Here is a 22,904-nt window from a genome sequence, read left to right as displayed (position 1 = left end):
TTCTGATATGGTGAACTTAACGCTGATATGTTGAACTTTATTCTGATATGTTGAACTTAATGCTGATATGTTGAACTTAACGCTGATATGTTGAACTTAACGCTGATATGTTGAACTTAATGCTGATATGTTGAACTTAATGCTGATATGTTGAACTTTATTCTGATATGTTGAACTTAACGCTGATATGTTGAACTTAACGCTGATATGTTGAACTTAACGCTGATATGTTGAACTTAATGCTGATGTGTTGAACTTAATGCTGATATGTTGAACTTAACGCTGATATGTTGAACTTAATTCTGATATGTTGAACTTAATGCTGATATGTTGAACTTAATGCTGATATGTTGAACTTAATGCTGATATGTTGAACTTAACGCTGATATGTTGAACTTTATGCTGATATGTTGAACTTTATGCTGATATGTTGAACTTAATGCTGATATGTTGAACTTAACGCTGATATGTTGAACTTAATGCTGATATGTTGAACTTAATGCTGATATGTTGAACTTAATGCTGATATGTTGAACTTAATGCTGATATGTTGAACTTAATGCTGATATGTTGAACTTAATGCTGATATGTTGAACTTAATGCTGGCATGTTGAACTTAACGCTGATATGTTGAACTTAACGCTGATATGTTGAACTTAACGCTGATATGTTGAACTTAATTCTGATATGTTGAACTTAATGCTGATATGTTGAACTTAATGCTGATATGTTGAACTTAATGCTGATATGTTGAACTTAATGCTGATATGTTGAACTTAATGCTGATATGTTGAACTTAATGCTGATATGTTGAACTTAATGCTGATATGTTGAACTTAATGCTGGCATGTTGAACTTAACGCTGATATGTTGAACTTAACGCTATGTATGTAACTGTTAAACGAACTTTGGAATTAATTTGTCAATTTCCTTGTCAAGCGAAGAAAACACGAGAAGAATCGTGCTCGAATTATTTAGTCTTTCTGTCACAGTGCTCACATATATATTACTCACCTGGGCACTAGAGTGAAATGTTTGTATCCACGGTAATGTGGTTGACAGTTTATGAGGTGGGCGTGGATCACTACATGTTGTTTAAGATTCAGCTACTGGGACCCAAATGTTCCAAGTAGCACGGGCTATGGTGATCCCGTAGTGGACTTACCTGGCACAGGAGCGGGGCTGTATGTGGTATGGCCGTGGAACACTATGTTGTTGTTGTTGTTTTACATTTGGCCACTCAGAACAAGATGTCCCTGTAGCACGGGTTAAAGTGAACCCGTAATTGAGTTCTGTTATTCACGATAACCTTGTTACTATAATATATTTGGGTCAGAGGTGGATCATTATAATTCCTCTGAGCTTAAGTAGCAGTCAGGGGAAAGTCGGAAATTCCAGCTGGGAAACGGCTAGTTGCTTCCGGAATCTTTCCTTATGAAGACTGCTCAGAGCAAGATGGATAGAGCTTCTGTCTACCACTTGTGGGGTCGGGGGTTCGAGTCTCCTAGTGCCAAAGTGAATGAAATGTTTATACCCACTGTAATGTTGATCACAATTTATATATTGTATATAGATTTCACAGTGAAATCACAATGGTGTGATATATATATATGGAAATCATTTTTAGGCAATGGAGTGACTTGAACTAGCGACCAGATGATTGCCAGACACCTGCCTTAACCCACTCGGCCATGATAGTACACAGTTGACCAACCCACAGCACTACCGAGTTCTTTGGCAGGTTCTGGAGACCCCCAAACCGGAGGCCCAGCCAGGGTTTTACAGTGAAGGCTATTACCGTGGGCCCGAGTGTGGTCGGGTTAGCTGTAACACCCTGGTTAGGCCCCAGTTTGGGGCCTCCAGAACTTCCCAGACGACTCAATAGTCCTGGGTTAGTCAACTTTTGTATAACATCATGGCCGAGTCGGTTAAGGCTCGGATCACCAGGTCGCGAGTTCAAGTCACTCTATTGCCTCAAAATTATATATATAAATATATATACATAACTACTGATTCAGCTAGTATAGATAGTTTCAATCATTAACATGAAATGTAAAAGTGTGGGGTGTGTGTGAGAAGAGAGAGTGGTAGCCTGGTGGGACTTGTGACACCTGGTCAAGACTGGGGCGACGGAACATTATCTGGTCACACACCCTCTGACACGTCTAGTTACCGTCTGTGTCTGCCGCCGCCGCCGACCCTCCATGGCGGCCCCCGCTGTGACGTCACCAGGCATGCCCCGCCCCCTTCCACACAACATTCCCTCAAGCTCCGCCTCCCGCCGGGTCTCTCCCGGAGGCTCCTCCCCCCCATGCTTCACTTAGGTACTTAGCTCCACCCCCTTGCGTGACATCAGCGCATGGACTCCGCCCCCTGTGGTGACGTCAGCTGGTGTGTTGTATAGGAGGGGTCCGCCCCACGTGGCTGCTCAGGTGTTTTGGTGTGTTTGTCGGGAGTCTGGACAATGTCATCAGGGTGTGAGGGCGGGTGGCCAGGTTACCCCTACTGTGCCTATCCGGCACCGCCGCCACCACCACAGTGGTCGGGACATCACCCCCATCACCACCACCATCACTATCACCACCACACGCCCGACTTCTGCAGTCCCCACCAGGGCGCGCCGCAGCCCCCGCCGCCACTCGTCACCTACGCCGACGGCAGCGTCCTGCCGCCATGTCCGCCTCACTACTGGGACGGCGACGAACTCATAGACTCGTACGGCCGCGTCGTGCGTCGCAAGACGTCGGCCAACAAGAAGGAGCGTCGGCGGACGCAGAGCATCAACAACGCCTTCGCGGAGCTGCGGGAGTGTATCCCCAACGTGCCCGCCGACACTAAGCTCTCCAAGATCAAGACGCTAAGACTCGCCACCTCCTACATCGCCTACCTCATGGAGGTCCTGCACGCTGAAGACGCCGCCGCCGCCGCCCACCACCACCACCACCACCCAGCGGCGCCGCCCACTGCCGCAGCCGCCCCTCCTGCCGCAGCCGCCGCCCCTCAACCCTTCAGGGCCCACCTGCCGCCCACACCTGCCACCACCAACCCTGCCGCAGCCGCCGCCGCCGCCGCCCTTAATGACAAGGTTAGTGCCGCCGCCCACCGTTATTATTATTGTTAGTGCCACCACCATTATTATCAGTGCCACCACCATTATCAGTGCCACCACCATTATTATTATCAGTGCCACCCACCATGACGTTATTAGTGCCACCACCATGACGTTATTAGTGCCACCACCATGACGTTATTAGTGCCACCACCATGACGTTATTAGTGCCACCACCATGACGTTATTAGTGCCACCACCATGACGTTATTAGTGCCACCACCATGACGTTATTAGTGCCACCACCATGACGTTATTAATGCCACCACCATGACGTTATTAGTGCCACCACCATGACGTTATTAGTGCCACCACCATGACGTTATTAGTGCTGCCACCATGACGTTATTAGTGCCACCACCATGACGTTATTACTGCCACCACCATGAGGTTATTAGTGCTGCCACCATGACGTTATTAGTGCCACCACCATGACGTTATTAGTGCTGCCCACCATGACGTTATTAGTGCCACCACCATGACGTTATTAGTGCCACCACCATGACGTTATTAGTGCCACCACCATGACGTTATTAGTGCCACCACCATGACGTTATTAGTGCCACCACCATGACGTTATTAGTGCCACCACCAGGACGTTATTAGTGCCACCACCATGACGTTATTAGTGCTGCCCACCATGACGTTATTAGTGCCACCACCATGACGTTATTAGTGCCACCACCATGACGTTATTAGTGCCACCACCATGACGTTATTAGTGCCACCACCATGACGTTATTAGTGCCACCACCATGACGTTATTAGTGCCACCACCATGACGTTATTAGTGCTGCCACCATGACGTTTTCAGTGCCACCAACATGACGTTATCATGTGCCACCAACATGACGTTATCAGTGCTGCCACCATGACGTTATCAGTGCTGCCCACCATGGCGTTATCAGTGCCACCCACCATGACGTTATCAGTGCCACCACCATGACGTTATCAGTGCTGCCCACCATGACGTTATCAGTGCTGCCCACCATGACGTTATCAGTGCTGCCCACCATGACGTTATCAGTGCTGCCCACCATGACGTTATCAGTGAGGCCCACCATGACGTTATCAGTGCCACCAACATGACGTTATCAGTGCCACCAACATGACGTTATCAGTGCCACCAACATGACGTTATCAGTGCCACCACCATGACGTTATCAGTGCCACCACCATGACGTTATTAGTGCCACCACCATGACGTTATTAGTGCCACCACCATGACATTATTAGTGCCACCACCATGACGTTATTAGTGCCACCACCATGACATTATTAGTGCCACCACCATGACGTTATTAGTGCCACCACCATGACGTTATTAGTGCCACCACCATGACGTTATTAGTGCCACCACCATGACGTTATTAGTGCCACCACCATGACGTTATTAGTGCCACCACCATGACGTTATTAGTGCCACCACCAGGACGTTATTAGTGCCACCACCATGACGTTATTAGTGCCACCACCATGACGTTATTAGTGCCACCACCATGACGTTATTAGTGCCACCACCATGACGTTATTAATGCCACCACCATGACGTTATTAGTGCTGCCACCATGACGTTATCAGTGCTGCCACCATGACATTATTAGTGCACCACCATGACGTTATTAGTGCCACCACCATGACGTTATTAGTGCCACCACCATGACGTTATCAGTGCTGCCACCATGACGTTATTAGTGCCACCACCATGACGTTATTAGTACCACCACCATGACGTTATCAGTGCCACCACCATGACGTTATCAGTGCCACCACCATGACGTTATCAGTGCCACCACCATGACGTTATCAGTGCCACCACCATGACGTTATCAGTGCCACCACCATGACGTTATTAGTGCCACCACCATGACGTTATCAGTGCCACCACCATGACGTTATTAGTGCCACCATGACGTTATCAGTGCCACCACCATGACGTTATTAGTGCCACCACCATGACGTTATCAGTGCCACCACCATGACGTTATTAGTGCCACCACCATGACGTTATTAGTGCCACCACCATGACGTTATCAGTGCCACCACCATGACGTTATCAGTGCCACCACCATGACGTTATCAGTGCCACCACCATGACGTTATTAGTGCCACCACCATGACGTTATTAGTGCTGCCCACCATGACGTTATCAGTGCCACCACCATGACGTTATTACTGCCACCACCATGACGTTATTAGTGCTGCCCACCATGACGTTATCAGTGCCACCACCAGGACGTTATTAGTTTCTCGAACCACTTAGATCTTTACGGTAGAGCGACGGTCTCGCTTCATGCAGGTCGGCGTTCAATCCCCGACCATCCAAGTGGTTGGGCACCATTCCTTCCCATCGTCCCATCCCAAATCCTTATCCTGACCCCTTCCAAGTGCTGTGTAGTAGTAATGGCTTGGCGCATTCCACTGATAATTCCCTCCCTTCCTCCAGGGAAATTCTATTGAATTTTTTCCCTGCCTTTATCTTTCCCATTATACTTCATGCAAAAAGTCTCAATTGTGACTTTAGTCCCCATGCTTGTACTCTGTCTTCTTCAGCGGGAGTCTTTGTGTCACCTCCAGCTCCACTATGTATTCAAGAACGACAATGTACACTTATTGCTTATAGAGTCAGCTACTGGGAACCAAAAGTTCCAAGTAGCACGGGCTATGGTGAGCCCGTAGGGGACTTACCTGGCATAGGAGCTGCAAGTAGCACGGACTATGGTGAGCCCGTAGTGGACTTACCTGGCACAGGAGCGGGGCAAGTAGCACGGGCTATGGTGAGCCCGTAGTGGACTTACCTGGCATAGGAGCTGCAAGTAGCACGGACTATGGTGAGCCCGTAGTGGACTTACCCGGCACAGGAGCGGGGCAAGTGGCACGGGCTATGGTGAGCCCGTAGTGGACTTACCTGGCATAGGAGCTGCAAGTAGCACGGGCTATGGTGAGCCCGTAGTGGACTTACCTGGCACAGGAGCGGGGCAAGTAGCACGGGCTATGGTGAGCCCGTAGTGGACTTACCCGTCACAGGAGCGGGGCAAGTAGCACGGGCTATGGTGAGCCCGTAGTGGACTTACCTGGCACAGGAGCGGGGCAAGTAGCACTGGCTATGGTGAGCCCGTAGTGGACTTACCTGGCACAGGAGCGGGGCAAGTAGCACGGGCTATGATGAGCCCGTAGTGGACTTGCCTGGCACAGGAGCGGGGCAAGTAGCACGGGCTATGGTGAGTCCGTAGTGGACTTGCCTGGCACAGGAGCGGGGCTGTAACCGCGTCCCCAAGGCAGAGGTTGTGTAGGGCCTGTATAGCGGCATCTCGTACTCTATTTGTCCAACATGTGCCACATTCTGGGAAACCAGGAGGTGTCGTGTTGATGGTGGGTCTTCTCCTCTTACACTTGTTGCTTCTGTAATATGGTGCTAAGAAGTGGTTGTCTGCCATGTCTAAAGTTTTTGTTCTCCATGTCTTATCACCCCTGTGGGGGGATCATTATTTATAAAGCTATTTCCCTGTGGTTAAAGTCCCCTAGTATTAGAATATTAGCGCTTGTTCTACTTGCCAGTGTGGGTTGCTTTTTACATTATAATTCTCGTTGCATTTGTCATATTCTTCCCTCGGCCTTCTTCTGTTCGGTGGGGGATTGCAAATCATGGCTACCGCTATGGTCTCCCCTGTCCTCATATCCGGTTGCTATTCCCAGCATGTATTCCTGCTGCTCGGATTCCTCAGCTAATTTGACTTCGTCAGAGCTCCAGTGTAGCTGCAGCAACAAGGTTACCCCCATCCACCCCACACACTCCTTTGTTCATTCTATTTTCCCTCATGTTTGATATACTCGTGGGAAGATCGCATTTACGGAACACTTGTCAGTTTTGCTTCCATTATCGCGGTCATTTGTGGTCGTTCTTCTGTCACTCTTTCCTCTAACTCTACTCCTTTATTTGTAATTCCATCTGCATTTGTGCAGATGACTTTTATGCTATAATTGGACTCCTTCGTTTTTCAGCAGGTATTTGTTGATGTGGCTGCATTCCTCTCTTGACACAGGCAGGAGGGCATGAAGCTTTAGTCTCTCCTGCCTGCTTGCTTGTGTGGGTAACTCTGTGGTGGTGGATAACTGGTGGTTGTGGTTGGGTGGATAACGCGTGTGGGCATCAGGGCCCCCAGTGCCCCGGGCAGGTAGCGTCACCAACACGTGTGGGCATCAGGGCCCCCAGTGCACCGGGCAGGTAGCGTCACCAACACGTGTGGGCATCAGGGCCCCCAGTGCCCCGGGCAGGTAGCGTCACCAATATGGTGGGCATCACGGCCCCCAGTACCCTGGGGCACGTAGCGTCACCAACACGTGTGGGCATCAGTGCCCCAGGGCAGGTAGCGTCACCAACATGGTGGGCATCACGGCCCCCAGTACCCTGGGGCACGTAGCGTCACCAACACGTGTGAATGTTCTAAATGTCTCATTTAGATGCGTAAGTCTAGGATAAAAATACTGAGTGGGAGAGGGGCGGGGGAGAGGGATGGGGATGGTTGGGGGGAGAGTTGGAGGGAAGGATGGAGGAGGGGATGGAGGATATGGTGCTCCTGCGGATGGAGTTGGGCCACGATGATCACCACCACAGGCGAGGTGTTTGAGACAATGGCGGCCCCTGGTGACAGAGGCGAGGTAGTGAGGGCCGTGTTTACTGGCCACGTACACAGACTCCCGCCACCTCCCTCTTGTCTACACCATGAACGCCTACACCCACCACTGAGGCAGACCAACTGCCACACGCCCCACACGAGAGAGAGCATCATCATCTGGAGACTCCTCCACACCCAGCCGCAGTGGCAACAAACCTTACTGGGATGGCAACGACAGCCATATTCCCTAACATACACCGCACTGTGAAAAGTGTCAACAATTCAGTAAGAGAAAGGAAGGGAAGGGAACTATCAGGAGAAAAACGCCAAGCCATCACGACTTATAACCCTGCGAAGGATCAGGATAAGGATTTGGGATGGGACGGGGGAAAGGAATGGTGCCCTACCACTTGGACGGTCGGGGATTGAACACCGACCTGCATGAAGCGAGATCGTCGCTCTACCGTCCAACCCAAATGGTTGGGCATTCACTAAGAGAGTCAAGGAGGTCTTAGCAATAAAGCAAGAACAAGTCCCTCAACTCAGAGAGGTGCGGCTAACTCCAGCAAAATGCAGGAATTTGAAATTACGAGAGATGAGGTTAAGAGGAGTCTGCTGGAGCTACATGTGACAAAGGCTGTTGTACCCCTTTATGGATACTAAAAAAGGGTGCAAAATCACTTTCTGTGCCACTCTATACGTTGTATAATAGGTCACTGGAAACTGGAGACTTACCAGAAAGTTGGAAGATAGCTACCATAGTCTCAATAAAAAAAAAAAAAGGTAACAGGCAGGAGGCACTGAACTGGAGGCTGGTGACCCTAACTTGTATACCATGTAAGGTGATGGAGAAGATTGTAAGACGAAAGTTTAGTAGCATATCTGGAGAGAAGGGACTGTGTAACACCACCAGCATGGGTTCAGGGAGGGTCAATCCTGCCTCACAGGTTTAGCAGAAGTCTATGATCAAGCGACAAAAAATTAGGCAAGAAAGAGAATGGTGGTCAGACTGCATTTTCTTACTGTCCAAAAGCCTTTGACAGAATATCTCATAAGGGGCTGGTGCATAAGTTGGAGAAACAATCATGAATATCATGATTGTTTCTCCAATCATGAATACTAGATATGGACCATCATTGAGTCCATATCTAGTCAAACACAAGACAAAGTTAGAGAAAGTTCAGAAATTTGCTCCAGACTAATCCCGGAGCTGAGAAGTATGAGTTACGAGGAAAGGCTACTGAAAGTATACTCTCACCTCCATGGAAGACAGTAATCAGGGGAGACATAATTACCACCTACAAAATTCTCAGAGAAATTGATAGGGTAGAATAAAGACAAATTATTTTGCATGGGCGGAACACGAACCAGGCTTCACAGGTGGAAATTAAATGCCCAGATGAGTCAGACACTAGAAAGAATTTTGTTAATATCAGAGTAGTAAATGGAATACATTAGGCAGTGATGTGGTGGAGGCTGACTCCATACACAGTTTCAAGTGTAGATATGATAGAGCCCAATAGGCTCAGGAACCTGTACACCAGTTGATTGACAGTTGAGAGGCGGGACCAAAGAGCCGAAGTTTGACCTCCGCAAGCACAACTAGGTGAGTACATACACATACACTTGTCCTTATCACCTTGTGCCTTTGCTGACCTACAAGTATATAGGTACCTGGGAGTTAGACAAGTGGTAATGTGTGTGTAATATATGGTAGATATATTAGGTCAGCGGGAGTCAGTACTTGAGGCATGACAGCTGGACCAAGAGCTGACACCTCGCTCCTCCACGCACAAATACATACACCCGGAGTGTACCGTAGCGGGTGGAGGGGAGGCGGGTACCGTAGCGGGTGGAGGAGAGGCGGGTACCGTAGCGGGTGGAGGAGAGGCGGGTACCGTAGCGGGTGGAGGGGAGGCGGGGACCGTAGCGGGTGGAGGAGAGGCGGGTACCGTAGCGGGTGGAGGAGAGGCGGGTACCGTAGCGGGTGGAGGGGAGGCGGGTACCGTAGCGGGTGGAGGGGAGGCGGGTACCGTAGCGGGTGGAGGAGAGGCGGGTACCGTAGCGGGTGGAGGAGAGGCGGGTACCGTAGCGGGTGGAGGAGAGGCGGGTACCGTAGCGGGTGGAGGAGAGGCGGGTACCGTAGCGGGTGGAGGAGAGGCGGGTACCGTAGCGGGTGGAGGAGAGGCGGGTACCGTAGCGGGTGGAGGAGAGGCGGGTACCGTAGCGGGTGGAGGAGAGGCGGGTACCGTACCGGGTGGAGGAGAGGCGGGTACCGTAGCGGGTGGAGGAGAGGCGGGTACCGTAGCGGGTGGAGGAGAGGCGGGTACCGTAGCGGGTGGAGGAGAGGCGGGTACCGTAGCGGGTGGAGGAGAGGCGGGTACCGTAGCGGGTGGAGGAGAGGCGGGTACCGTAGCGGGTGGAGGGGAGGCGGGTACCGTAGAGGGTGGAGGGGAGGCGGGTACCGTAGCGGGTGGAGGAGAGGCGGGTACCGTAGCGGGTGGAGGAGAGGCGGGGTACCGTAGCGGGTGGAGGAGAGGCGGGTACCGTAGCGGGTGGAGGAGAGGCGGGTACCGTAGCGGGTGGAGGGGAGGCGGGTACCGTAGCGGGTGGAGGGGAGGCGGGTCATATGTGTGGTAGAGGGAGGCTGGTGGTACTATCTGGTGTATAAATACACCAAATACAACCAGCTACTGTGCCTCCTCCAACACTAATGTATTTTCCTCCCTACAAGTACACCTCCCTCCTACATACACTCCCTTTAATAGAAGTTTATTATTAACTAAACTTCCTTAATAAATAAAGCTCCTGCCACAGATAATACACTTGTACAAGCACTCCCTAGACTCGTTCCTCTCAATGTTTGCTGATGATGCAAAACTTACGAGGAGGGTTAAGACAGAGGAAGATAGTAGGAGGCTACAAGGAGACCTAGACAAACTCAAGGAATCGTCCAATAAATGGCTACTAAAGTTCAACCCAAGTAAATGTAAGGTGGTGAAAGGCCAGTCACAGGATACCGAATGGGAGATGAAGTCCTTCACGAAATGGACAGAGAGAAAGATCATCAACAACGCACCCACACCCGTGTCTCCACACCTGAAAGCATCAACACCACACCCACCACCTTCCACACCCGTGTCTCCACACCTGAAAGCATCAACACCACACCCACCACCTTCCACACCCGTGTCTCCACACCTGAAAGCATCAACACCACACCCACCACCTTCCACACCCGTGTCTCCACACCTGGAAGCATCAACACCACACCCACCACCTTCCACACCTATGTGTCGACACGTCGATACAACGTCCAAGCGTCTCGGGTCCGTGTAAGACACATAAACCGCAATGTTGTGTACACAGGGAGCCAGCAGCAGATGGACGCGGCGCGACGCTGGGGGTTGTGGCGGGAAAGTGATATCGACCGCTGCGGGAATTACAGCGTCCAGGGCGGCCCCGCTTGCAGCACTCCTGGTGTGTGAGCTGCCTGCAGCACTCCTGGTGTGTGAGCTGCCTGGAACACTCCTGGTGTGTGAGCTGCCTGGAACACTCCTGGTGTGTGTGCTGCCTGGAACACTCCTGGTGTGTGAGCTGCTTGCAGCACTCCTGGTGTGTGAGCTGCCTGGAACACTCCTGGTGTGTGAGCTGCCTGCAACACTTCTGGTGTGTGAGCTGCCTGGAACACTCCTGGTGTGTGAGCTGCCTGCAACACTCCTGGTGTGTGATCTGCCTGGAACACTCCTGGTGTGTGAGCTCCCTGGAACACTCCTGGTGTGTGAGCTGCCTGGAACACTCCTGGTGTGTGAGCTGCCTGGAACACTCCTGGTGTGTGAGCTGCCCGCAACACTCCTGGTGTGTGAGCTGCCTGGAACACTCCTGGTGTGTGAGCTGCCTGGAACACTCCTGGTGTGTGAGCTGCCTGGAACACTCCTGGTGTGTGAGCTGCCCGCAACACTCCTGGTGTGTCAGCTGGCTGTGTTGCTCATCTCTGTGCTCCATCAGTGTTTGATGACATCTGAAGTCTTCGTAGGAAGTGGCGCAAAAATATATATTTTTGTTTCTGTCCTCATATCCCAGCTCCTGTCCTCATATCCCAGCTCCTGTCCTCATATCCCAGCTCCTGTCCTCATATCCCAGCTCCTGTCATCATATCCCAGCTCCTGTCCTCATATCCCAGCTCCTGCCCTCATATCCCAGCTCCTGTCATCATATCCCAGCTCCTGCCCTCATATCCCAGCTCCTGTCATCATATCCCAGCTCCTGCCCTCATATCCCAGCTCCTGTCATCATATCCCAGCTCCTGTCATCATATCCCAGCTCCTGCCCTCATATCCCAGCTCCTGTCATCATATCCCAGCTCCTGTCCTCATATCCCAGCTCCTGTCATCATATCCCAGCTCCTGTCCTCATATCCCAGCTCCTGTCATCATATCCCAGCTCCTGCCCTCATATCCCAGCTCCTGTCATCATATCCCAGCTCCTGCCCTCATATCCCAGCTCCTGTCATCATATCCCAGCTCCTGTCATCATATCCCAGCTCCTGTCCTTATATCCCAGCTCCTGTCCTTATATCCCAGCTCCTGTCCTCATATCCCAGCTCCTGTCATCATATCCCAGCTCCTGTCCTCATATCCCAGCTCCTGCCCTCATATCCCAGCTCCTGCCCTCATATCCCAGCTCCTGTCATCATATCCCAGCTCCTGCCCTCATATCCCAGCTCCTGCCCTCATATCCCAGCTCCTGCCCTCATATCCCAGCTCCTGCCCTCATATCCCAGCTCCTGCCCTCATATCCCAGGTCCTGCCCTCATATCCCAGCTCCTGCCCTCATATCCCAGCTCCTGCCCTCATATCCAAGCTCCTGCCCTCATATCCCAGCTCCTGCCCTCATATCCAAGCTCCTGCCCTCATATCCCAGCTCCTGCCCTCATATCCCAGCTCCTGCCCTCATATCCCAGCTCCTGTCATCATATCCCAGCTCCTGTTACATAATCATAGCAGCTGAAAACGTTCCCTTGACAGTTACCTCATCTATATCTATAAAATAGAATGTCTATTTGCCTATTTGTCCGAGGTGTGAGGCCAGACGCCTGCGGCTAGCCTCACACAGCTCTCCAAGATGACCCATGGAGGGTCGGGGAAGGTTATAGGCCAGTCAGGGTTGACTAGAGTGAAATAAAGAAATATCGGCATTTATAGAGACACCCCCTAATGTGATTTTCATGAAGTCTATAAGTAGTTGTAATGTTTCCATAGAGTTGTTGAGCAGTTAGAGTGCGTTATTCTGTGCCGTTAAGACAGTGTAGAGTGCGGCACCATATACCAACTCACTCCTTGTGTGATAAATGGGCCAGTACAAAAATGCCTACAATCTTATCAAAGGAAATATTCCTTTTAAATGCAATGTACTTGTCAGTGATATTCGTCTTCATCTGTTCCCTGCCATACATGCTTCATACATCATACATCATACATCACACGCACCCGTCACTCAGGTGATAACAGTCATGCTCTCCTCAAAGCTGTCTCTCTCCAAACAATTGCCTCTTCCATCATCGTAATAATAACTTTTCTGAGAGAATGGAGGAGAGAGGGAAGAGGGACAGAAGAGAATTAAAAGAAAACTACTGAAGATAATTTGAGAGTCGGAGAAAAATAACATTCAATTTACATATAATTTTACATACCGAAGGTAGGGAGCCGGTCGGCCGAGCGGACAGCACACTGGACTTGTGGTCCCAGGTTCGATCCCGGACGTCGGCGAGAAACAATGGGCAGAGTTTCTTTCACCCTATGCCCCTGTTACCTAGCAATAAAATAGATACCTGGGTGTTAGCCAGCTGTCACGGGCTGCTTCCTGGGGGTTGGGGCCTGGTCGAGGACCGGGCCGCAGGGACACTAAAGCCCCGAAATCATCTCAAGATAACCTCAAGAAAATAGGGTACATTTTTTCTTTGTATTTGTAACTCATTAACAACAAAGAAACTCATAAACAAATTATTATTACTTTTCACATTTGAAAATAAGCCTTCTCTCTCCCTCTCTGGCGGTTAAATGAGCAGCTAAAGGGTTAACAGTGACATGATCGTCGCCATGAGCCATGATATCCGGACTCTGGACAGTAGAGGTAGTTTAACACACGCGGTCATCACTCAAAACAACTACACACACATCATCTCAAATTGTGTTTGTTATAGTTACAACAACTTCTTGTAATTGTTGTTTTTATATAAACAATAACAAGGTTATTTTTCAGCTGACATTTAATTTAGGCACAAATATACCAGGACTTTATATTCAGAACTTTGTTGTTATCTTTCACTGTGACCGGTTATTGAGGCTTCTTACACCCAACGTATTGGGGCAGGTGCCTCCCCTCAACACCCTAGCCTCCCCTCAACACTCTAGCCTCCCCTCAACACCCTAGCCTCCCCTCAACACTCTAGCCTCCCCTCAACACTCTAGCCTCCCCTCAACACCCTGGTCTCCCCTCAACACCCTGGTCTCCCCTCAACACCCTAGCCTCCCCTCAACACTCTAGCCTCCCCTCAACACTCTAGCCTCCCCTCAACACCCTGGTCTCCCCTCAACACCCTGGTCTCCCCTCAACACCCTAGCCTCCCCTCAACACTCTAGCCTCCCCTCAACACTCTAGCCTCCCCTCAACACCCTAGCCTCCCCTCAACACCCTGGTCTCCCCTCAACACCCTAGCCTCCCCTCAACACTCTAGCCTCCCCTCAACACTCTAGCCTCCCCTCAACACCCTAGCCTCCCCCTCAACACCCTGGTCTCCCCTCAACACCCTAGCCTCCCCTCAACACCCTAGCCTCCCCTCAACACCCTAGCCTCCCCTCAACACCCTGGTCTCCCCTCAACACCCTAGCCTCCCCTCAACACCCTAGCCTCCCCTCAACACCCTAGCCTCCCCTCAACACCCTAGCCTCCCCTCAACACCCTAGCCTCCCCTCAACACCCTGGTCTCCCCTCAACACCCTAGCCTCCCCTCAACACCCTAGCCTCCCCTCAACACCCTAGCCTCCCCTCAACACCCTAGCCTCCCCTCAACACCCTAGCCTCCCCTCAACACCCTAGCCTCCCCTCAACACTCTAGCCTCCCCTCAACACCCTAGCCTCCCCTCAACACTCTAGCCTCCCCTCAACACTCTAGCCTCCCCTCAACACCCTGGTCTCCCCTCAACACCCTGGTCTCCCCTCAACACCCTAGCCTCCCCTCAACACTCTAGCCTCCCCTCAACACTCTAGCCTCCCCTCAACACCCTAGCCTCCCCTCAACACCCTGGTCTCCCCTCAACACCCTAGCCTCCCCTCAACACTCTAGCCTCCCCTCAACACTCTAGCCTCCCCTCAACACCCTAGCCTCCCCTCAACACCCTGGTCTCCCCTCAACACCCTAGCCTCCCCTCAACACCCTAGCCTCCCCTCAACACCCTAGCCTCCCCTCAACACCCTGGTCTCCCCTCAACACCCTAGCCTCCCCTCAACACCCTAGCCTCCCCTCAACACCCTAGCCTCCCCTCAACACCCTAGCCTCCCCTCAACACCCTAGCCTCCCCTCAACACCCTGGTCTCCCCTCAACACCCTAGCCTCCCCTCAACACCCTAGCCTCCCCTCAACACCCTAGCCTCCCCTCAACACCCTAGCCTCCCCTCAACACCCTAGCCTCCCCTCAACACCCTGGTCTCCCCTCAACACCCTAGCCTCCCCTCAACACCCTAGCCTCCCCTCAACACCCTAGCCTCCCCTCAACACCCTAGCCTCCCCTCAACACTCTGGTCTCCCCTCAACACCCTGGTCTCCCCTCAACACCCTGGTCTCCCCTCAACACCCTGGTCTCCCCTCAACACCCTAGTCTCCCCTCAACACCCTGGTCTCCCCTCAACACCCTAGCCTCCCCTCAACACCCTAGTCTCCCCTCAACACCCTGGTCTCCTCTCAACACCCTCCCATCAACACCCTAGCCTCCCCTCAACACCCTGGTCTCCCCTCAACACCCTGGTCTCCCCTTAACACCCTCCCATCAACACCCTAGCCTCCCCTCAACACCCTAGCCTCCCCTCAACACCCTGGTCTCCCCTCAACACCCTGGTCTCCCCTCAACACCCTGGTCTCCCCTCAACACCCTGGTCTCCCCTCAACACCCTAGTCTCCCCTCAACACCCTAGCCTTCCCTCAACACCCTGGCCTCCCCTCAACACCCTGGTCTCCCCTCAACACCCTAGTCTCCCCTCAACACCCTAGCCTTCCCTCAACACCCTAGCCTCTCCTCAACACCCTCCCCTCAACACCCTGGTCTCCCCTCAACACCCTGGTCTCCCCTTAACACCCTCCCATCAACACCCTAGCCTCCCCTCAACACCCTAGCCTCCCCTCAACACCCTGGTCTCCCCTCAACACCCTGGTCTCCCCTCAACACCCTGGTCTCCCCTCAACACCCTCCCATCAACACCCTCCCCTCAACACCCTGGTCTCCCCTGAACACCCTCCCATCAACACCCTAGCTTCCCCTCAACACCCTAGCCTCCCCTCTACACCCTGGTCTCTCCCCTACAGAAAGGGGAGACTGAGAGTATTATAAACAGAAAGACTGGCTCAAATTGTTACAGCATAAAGAAAGCGTTTCCACGAATGTTGCGAGATATGTGAAGGTGCGCATGGCGGCCCTCACTCGTTCCTGTGTTTACAGCTGGTCACCTGGCGGCGGTCCTGGCGGTGTATACAAAAGACTGTGGTTGGCACCCCTGGGTGGTGCGCGTCTCTCATATACACCAACTCCTGCACGTTTGTTTGTCTGTGGGAGCCTGGTCAGGTGAACCTCAAGGTGCAGCACCGTCCTGGGTCCCGCCTGTAGGTCTTGTTGCAGGTGGCTGGTGGTGTGGGGCGTGGCTGGTGGTGTGGGGCGTGGCTGGTGGTGCTGGGCGTGGCTGGTGGTGCTGGGCGTGGCTGGTGGTGCTGGGCGTGGCTGGTGGTGTGGGGCGTGGCTGGTGGCTGGTGGTGCTGGGCGTGGCTGGTGGTGCTGGGCGTGGCTGGTGGTGCTGGGCGTGGCTGGTGGTGCTGGGCGTGGCTGGTGGTGCTGGGCGTGGCTGGTGGCTGGTGGTGCTGGGCGTGGCTGGTGGCTGGTGGTGCTGGGCGTGGCTGGTGGCTGGTGGTGCTGGGCGTGGCTGGTGGTGTGGGGCGTGGCTGGTGGTGTGGGGCGTGGCTGGTGGTGCTGGGCGTGGCTGGTGGTGCTGGGCGTGGCTGGTGGTGCTGGGCGTGGCTGGTGGTGCTGGGCGTGGCTGGTGGCTGGTGGTGCTGGGCGTGGCTGGTGGCTGGTGGTGCTGGGCGTGGCTGGTGGTGCTGGGCGTGGCTGGTGGTGCTGGGCGTGGCTGGTGGTGCTGGGCGTGGCTGGTGGTGCTGGGCGTGGCTGGTGGTGCTGGGCGTGGCTGGTGGTGCTGGGCGTGGCTGGTGGTGCTGGGCGTGGCTGGTGGTGCTGGGCGTGGCTGGTGGTGCTGGCCGTGGCTGGTGGTGTGGGGCGTGGCTGGTGGTGCTGGGCGTGGCTGGTGGCTGGTGGTGTGGGGCGTGGCTGGTGGTGTGGGGCGTGGCTGGTGGTGCTGGGCGTGGCTGGTGGTGCTGGGCGTGGCTGGTGGTGCTGGGCGTGGCTGGTGGTGTGGGGCGTGGCTGGTGGCTGGTGGTGCTGGGCGTGGCTGGTGGTGCTGGGCGTGGCTGGTGGTGCTGGGCGTGGCTGGTGGCTGGTGGTGCTGGGCGTGGCTGGTGGCTGGTGGTGCTGGGCGTGGCTGGTGGTGTGGGGCGTGGCTGGTGGTGTGGGGCGTGGCTGGTGGTGCTGGGCGTGGCTGGTGGTGCTGGGCGTGGCTGGTGGTGCTGGGCGTGGCTGGTGGTGCTGGGCGTGGCTGGTGGCTGGTGGTGCTGGGCGTGGCTGGTGGCTGGTGGTGCTGGGCGTGGCTGGTGGTGCTGGGCGTGGCTGGTGGTGCTGGGCGTGGCTGGTGGTGCTGGGCGTGGCTGGTGGTGCTGGGCGTGGCTGGTGGTGCTGGGCGTGGCTGGTGGTGCTGGGCGTGGCTGGTGGTGCTGGGCGTGGCTGGTGGTGCTGGGCGTGGCTGGTGGTGCTGGCCGTGGCTGGTGGTGTGGGGCGTGGCTGGTGGTGCTGGGCGTGGCTGGTGGTGCTGGGCGTGGCTGGTGGTGCTGGGCGTGGCTGGTGGTGCTGGGCGTGGCTGGTGGTGCTGGGCGTGGCTGGTGGTGCTGGGCGTGGCTGGTGGTGCTGGGCGTGGCTGGTGGTGCTGGGCGTGGCTGGTGGTGCTGGGCGTGGCTGGTGGTGCTGGGCGTGGCTGGTGGTGCTGGGCGTGGCTGGTGGTGCTGGGCGTGGCTGGTGGCTGGTGGTGCTGGGCGTGGCTGGTGGTGCTGGGCGTGGCTGGTGGTGCTGGGCGTGGCTGGTGGTGCTGGGCGTGGCTGGTGGTGCTGGGCGTGGCTGGTGGTGCTGGGCGTGGCTGGTGGTGCTGGGCGTGGCTGGTGGTGCTGGGCGTGGCTGGTGGTGCTGGGCGTGGCTGGTGGTGTGGGGCGTGGCTGGTGGTGCTGGGCGTGGCTGGTGGTGCTGGGCGTGGCTGGTGGTGCTGGGCGTGGCTGGTGGTGCTGGGCGTGGCTGGTGGCTGGTGGTGCTGGGCGTGGCTGGTGGTGCTGGGCGTGGCTGGTGGTGCTGGGCGTGGCTGGTGGTGTGGGGCGTGGCTGGTGGTGCTGGGCGTGGCTGGTGGTGCTGGGCGTGGCTGGTGGTGCTGGGCGTGGCTGGTGGTGCTGGGCGTGGCTGGTGGTGCTGGGCGTGGCTGGTGGTGCTGGGCGTGGCTGGTGGCTGGTGGTGCTGGGCGTGGCTGGTGGTGCTGGGCGTGGCTGGTGGTGCTGGGCGTGGCTGGTGGTGTGGGGCGTGGCTGGTGGTGCTGGGCGTGGCTGGTGGTGCTGGGCGTGGCTGGTGGTGCTGGGCGTGGCTGGTGGCTGGTGGTGCTGGGCGTGGCTGGTGGTGCTGGGCGTGGCTGGTGGTGCTGGGCGTGGCTGGTGGTGCTGGGCGTGGCTGGTGGTGCTGGGCGTGGCTGGTGGTGCTGGGCGTGGCTGGTGGTGCTGGGCGTGGCTGGTGGTGCTGGGCGTGGCTGGTGGTGTTGGGCGTGGCTGGTGGTGTGGGGCGTGGCTGGTGGTGCTGGGCGTGGCTGGTGGTGCTGGGCGTGGCTGGTGGTGCTGGGCGTGGCTGGTGGTGCTGGGCGTGGCTGGTGGTGCTGGGCGTGGCTGGTGGTGCTGGGCGTGGCTGGTGGTGCTGGGCGTGGCTGGTGGTGCTGGGCGTGGCTGGTGGTGCTGGGCGTGGCTGGTGGCGCGGGCTCTGCGTGTTGAGAGTGAACTAGGGAGGAGACATGTGGGGCGCGGAGAGCTGCTGTAACACATTCTCTGTGACTGATTACTTGATGAGTTGACTGTAAAGTGTGTTGGGGTACGAGGCTACACTGTTCGTACACACGTGGTGTAAAGTGTGTGTTGGGGTACGAGGCTACACTGTTCGTACACACGTGGTGTAAAGTGTGTGTTGGGGTACGAGGCTACACAGTGTTCGTACACACGTGGTGTAAAGTGTGTGTTGGGGTACGAGGCTACACAGTGTTCGTACACACGTGGTGTGAAGTGTGTGTTGGGGTACGAGGCTACACAGTGTTCGTACACACGTGGTGTGAAGTGTGTGTTGGGGTACGAGGCTACACAGTGTTCGTACACACGTGGTGTGAAGTGTGTGTTGGGGTACGAGGCTACACAGTGTTCGTACACACGTGGTGTGAAGGGTGTGTTGGGTACGAGGCTACACAGTGTTCGTACACACGTGGTGTGAAGTGTGTGTTGGGGTACGAGGCAACACAGTGTTCGTACACACATGCACCAGTCTCCACAGTACACTAATACTTGTGTTTCTCTTCCCAGGACGACAGTGATATGGAGACGGAGCCGACGACGCATGGCGATGTTCCTGCTCCAGTCCTCTCCTCCACTTCCCCCACTTCCTGCTCCTCCTCCATCTCCGCCCCCGTCCCCGCCTCCTCCGCCTCCACCTCCTGCTCTTCCTCTGCCACTGAGGCAGCCATGATAGACAAGCGCCGAGGGCGGACGGGCTGGCCGGAGACGGTTTGGGCCCAGGAGCTGAAGCACTAATATACCTCTAGCAGCTGCAGCACTCTCCCTCTTCAGCCGCAGCATTCATCACTGTTCAGCTGCAGCACTCTCCCTCTTCAGCCGCAGCATTCATCACTGTTCAGCTGCAGCATTCTCCCTCTTCAGCCGCAGCACTCATCACTGTTCAGCTGCAGCACTCTCCCTCTTCAGCCGCAGCACTCATCACTGTTCAGCTGCAGCACTCTCCCTCTTCAGCCGCAGCATTCATCACTGTTCAGCTGCAGCATTCTCCCTCTTCAGCCGCAGCATTCATCACTGTTCAGCTGCAGCACTCTCCCTCTTCAGCCGCAGCATTCATCACTGTTCAGCTGCAGCATTCTCCCTCTTCAGCCGCAGCACTCATCACTGTTCAGCTGCAGCACTCTCCCTCTTCAGCTGCAGCACTCATCACTGTTCCTCTCCTCTGAAGGCCCAGACCGATCCCACTGTGGGTGACCTGACCCGTTCTGTACTCCACACTGAAACACTTTGATACCAACTGAAGCTTTCGGTTGCTATGATGCTTCAGCAGCTGTAGAATAATCCCCCTAGCACCTCAAGACGAGTGCTAGGATGTCTTAGGAGAAGCACATGAGCATGCTACCACACAGCACTTGGGCTGCACAACAGGAGTGAACAGTTCTGCTGTTCACACTAGATAATGTGTGTGTGTGTGTGGTCACCAGTGATCCTATATGTTATTATTGTTCAACAAAATCATTACTTTTTCCTAGGCCAACTAAGCCTTTGGGCTTGTGTAGAGAGAGATGTTGTTCCCGCAGATGGCTGGGAGAGATGACTTTATTTATTTGTTTATGTCTTTGTTGTCTTGTTTGTTTTGTTTATGTTTCAAAGGTGCAGGTGAGTCACACGGACGAGTAATGTGTTGTGATCTTTGTGTGTGAGTAGTGTACATTAGTTACTGTGTGACCCGCCTGCTTTACCTGTCATCTTTACCCACCTGTCACCTGCCTCACCTGTCACCTCCCACACCTGTCACCTGTCACCTCCCACACCTGTCACCTCCCACACCTGTCATCTCCGTCACCTGTCACCTTCGTCACCTGTCACCTCCCACACCTGTCACCTCCCTCACCTGTCACCTCCCACACCTGTCACCTGCCTCACCTGTCATATCCGTCACCTGTCACCTCCCACACCTGTCAGCTGTCACCTCCCACACTTGTCACCTCCCACATCTGTCACCTCCCCCACTTGTCACCTCCGTCACCTGTCACCTCTCACACCTGTCACCTCCCACACCTGTCACCTCGCACACCTGTCACCTCCCTCACCTGTCACCTAATGGCTAGGCTTCTTGTGGCTGGGCTACTGGGGGAGGCTAGAGGTATTACGCTTCCTCAACGTCTCCTGTGCTCTGGGGATTTACGAGGCCACTGTCAGACTTCAAGGGACTTGTATTGTTGTGGAAAGACCGCTTGTAGTGGCCACTGAGGAGTGTCACAAGGCTCCAGACGCTTGTAGTGGCCACTGAGGAGTGACACAAGGCTCCAGACGCTTGTAGTGGCCACTGAGGAGTGACACAAGGCTCCAGACGCTTGTAGTGGCCACTGAGGAGTGTCACAAGGCTCCAGACGCTTGTAGTGGCCACTGAGGAGTGACACAAGGCTCCAGACGCTTGTAGTGGCCACTGAGGAGTGACGCAAGGCTCCAGACGCTTGTAGTGGCCACTGAGGAGTGACACAAGGCTCCAGACGCTTGTAGTGGCCACTGAGGAGTGACACAAGGCTCCTGACGCTTGTAGTGGCCACTGAGGAGTGTCACAAGGCTCCAGACGCTTGTAGTGGCCACTGAGGAGTGACACAAGGCTCCAGACGCTTGTAGTGGCCACTGAGGAGTGACACAAGGCTCCAGACGCTTGTAGTGGCCACTGAGGAGTGACACAAGGCTCCAGACGCTTGTAGTGGCCACTGAGGAGTGACACAAGGCTCCAGACGCTTGTAGTGGCCACTGAGGAGTGACACAAGGCTCCAGACGCTTGTAGTGGCCACTGAGGAGTGACACAAGGCTCCTGACGCTTGTAGTGGCCACTGAGGAGTGACACAAGGCTCCAGACGCTTGTAGTGGCCCGTGAGGTTATAAAAGTACGTTAAATAATGTAGAATTGTCCCCCATACTGGGTGCCAGGGGCCCCGTCAACAGTGTTGCCATACACTAAGTATTTCCTAATACTTACCATCATATACATATATATTGGATGTGTATTTCTGGCACAAACTTTAGTTTGTATTGATGATGTAATTTATTCGGTGTATGATGCAAGCAATGATTGGTGTGGGGCTGTGTGTGTTGCCCTGGCTGGCTGGTGCGTGTCGTCGGTCGCTCTTGCCCGCCCTGTCATGTCATGCTGGCTGTATGGCCTGTCATATCGCCTGTATGGCTGTCATATCGCCTGTATGGCCTGTCATATCGCCTGTATGGCCTGTCATATCGCCTGTATGGCCTGTCATATCGCCTGTATGGCCTGTCATATCGCCTGTATGGCTGTCATATCGCCTGTATGGCTGTCATATCGCCTGTATGGCTGTCATATCGCCTGTATGGCCTGTCATATCGCCTGTATGACCTGTCATATCGCCTGTATGGCTGTCATATCGCCTGTATGGCTGTCATATCGCCTGTATGGCTGTCATATCGCCTGTATGGCCTGTCATATCGCCTGTATGGCCTGTCATATCGCCTGTATGGCCTGTCATATCGCCTGTATGGCCTGTCATATCGCCTGTATGGCCTGTCATATCGCCTGTATGGCCTGTCATATCGCCTGTATGGCCTGTCATATCGCCTGTATGGCCTGTCATATCGCCTGTATGGCCTGTCATATCGCCTGTATGGCCTGTCATATCGCCTGTATGGCCTGTCATATCGCCTGTATGGCCTGTCATATCGCCTGTATGGCCTGTCATATCGCCTGTATGGCCTGTCATATCGCCTGTATGGCCTGTCATATCGCCTGTATGGCCTGTCA

The 22,904-nt window shown here is 54.5% G+C and overlaps 1 protein-coding gene across 1 annotated transcript; it reads left to right on the top strand.

Annotated features, from left to right (window-relative positions):
* Window positions 1-2,459: 2,459 nt before the first annotated feature.
* Window positions 2,460-22,622, top strand: LOC123767077 (heart- and neural crest derivatives-expressed protein 1-like). Its single transcript, XM_045756562.2, has 2 exons — window positions 2,460-3,085; window positions 19,688-22,622. The coding sequence occupies exons 1-2, from the start codon at window positions 2,465-2,467 to the stop codon at window positions 19,913-19,915; spliced, it is 849 nt and encodes a 282-aa protein (XP_045612518.1). The 5' UTR covers window positions 2,460-2,464; the 3' UTR covers window positions 19,916-22,622.
* Window positions 22,623-22,904: the final 282 nt, after the last annotated feature.

Source organism: Procambarus clarkii, chromosome 53 (assembly GCF_040958095.1).
Source record: "Procambarus clarkii isolate CNS0578487 chromosome 53, FALCON_Pclarkii_2.0, whole genome shotgun sequence".
Lineage (NCBI taxonomy): Eukaryota > Metazoa > Arthropoda > Malacostraca > Decapoda > Cambaridae > Procambarus > Procambarus clarkii.
This window is presented reverse-complemented; position numbering and strand designations above follow the sequence as displayed.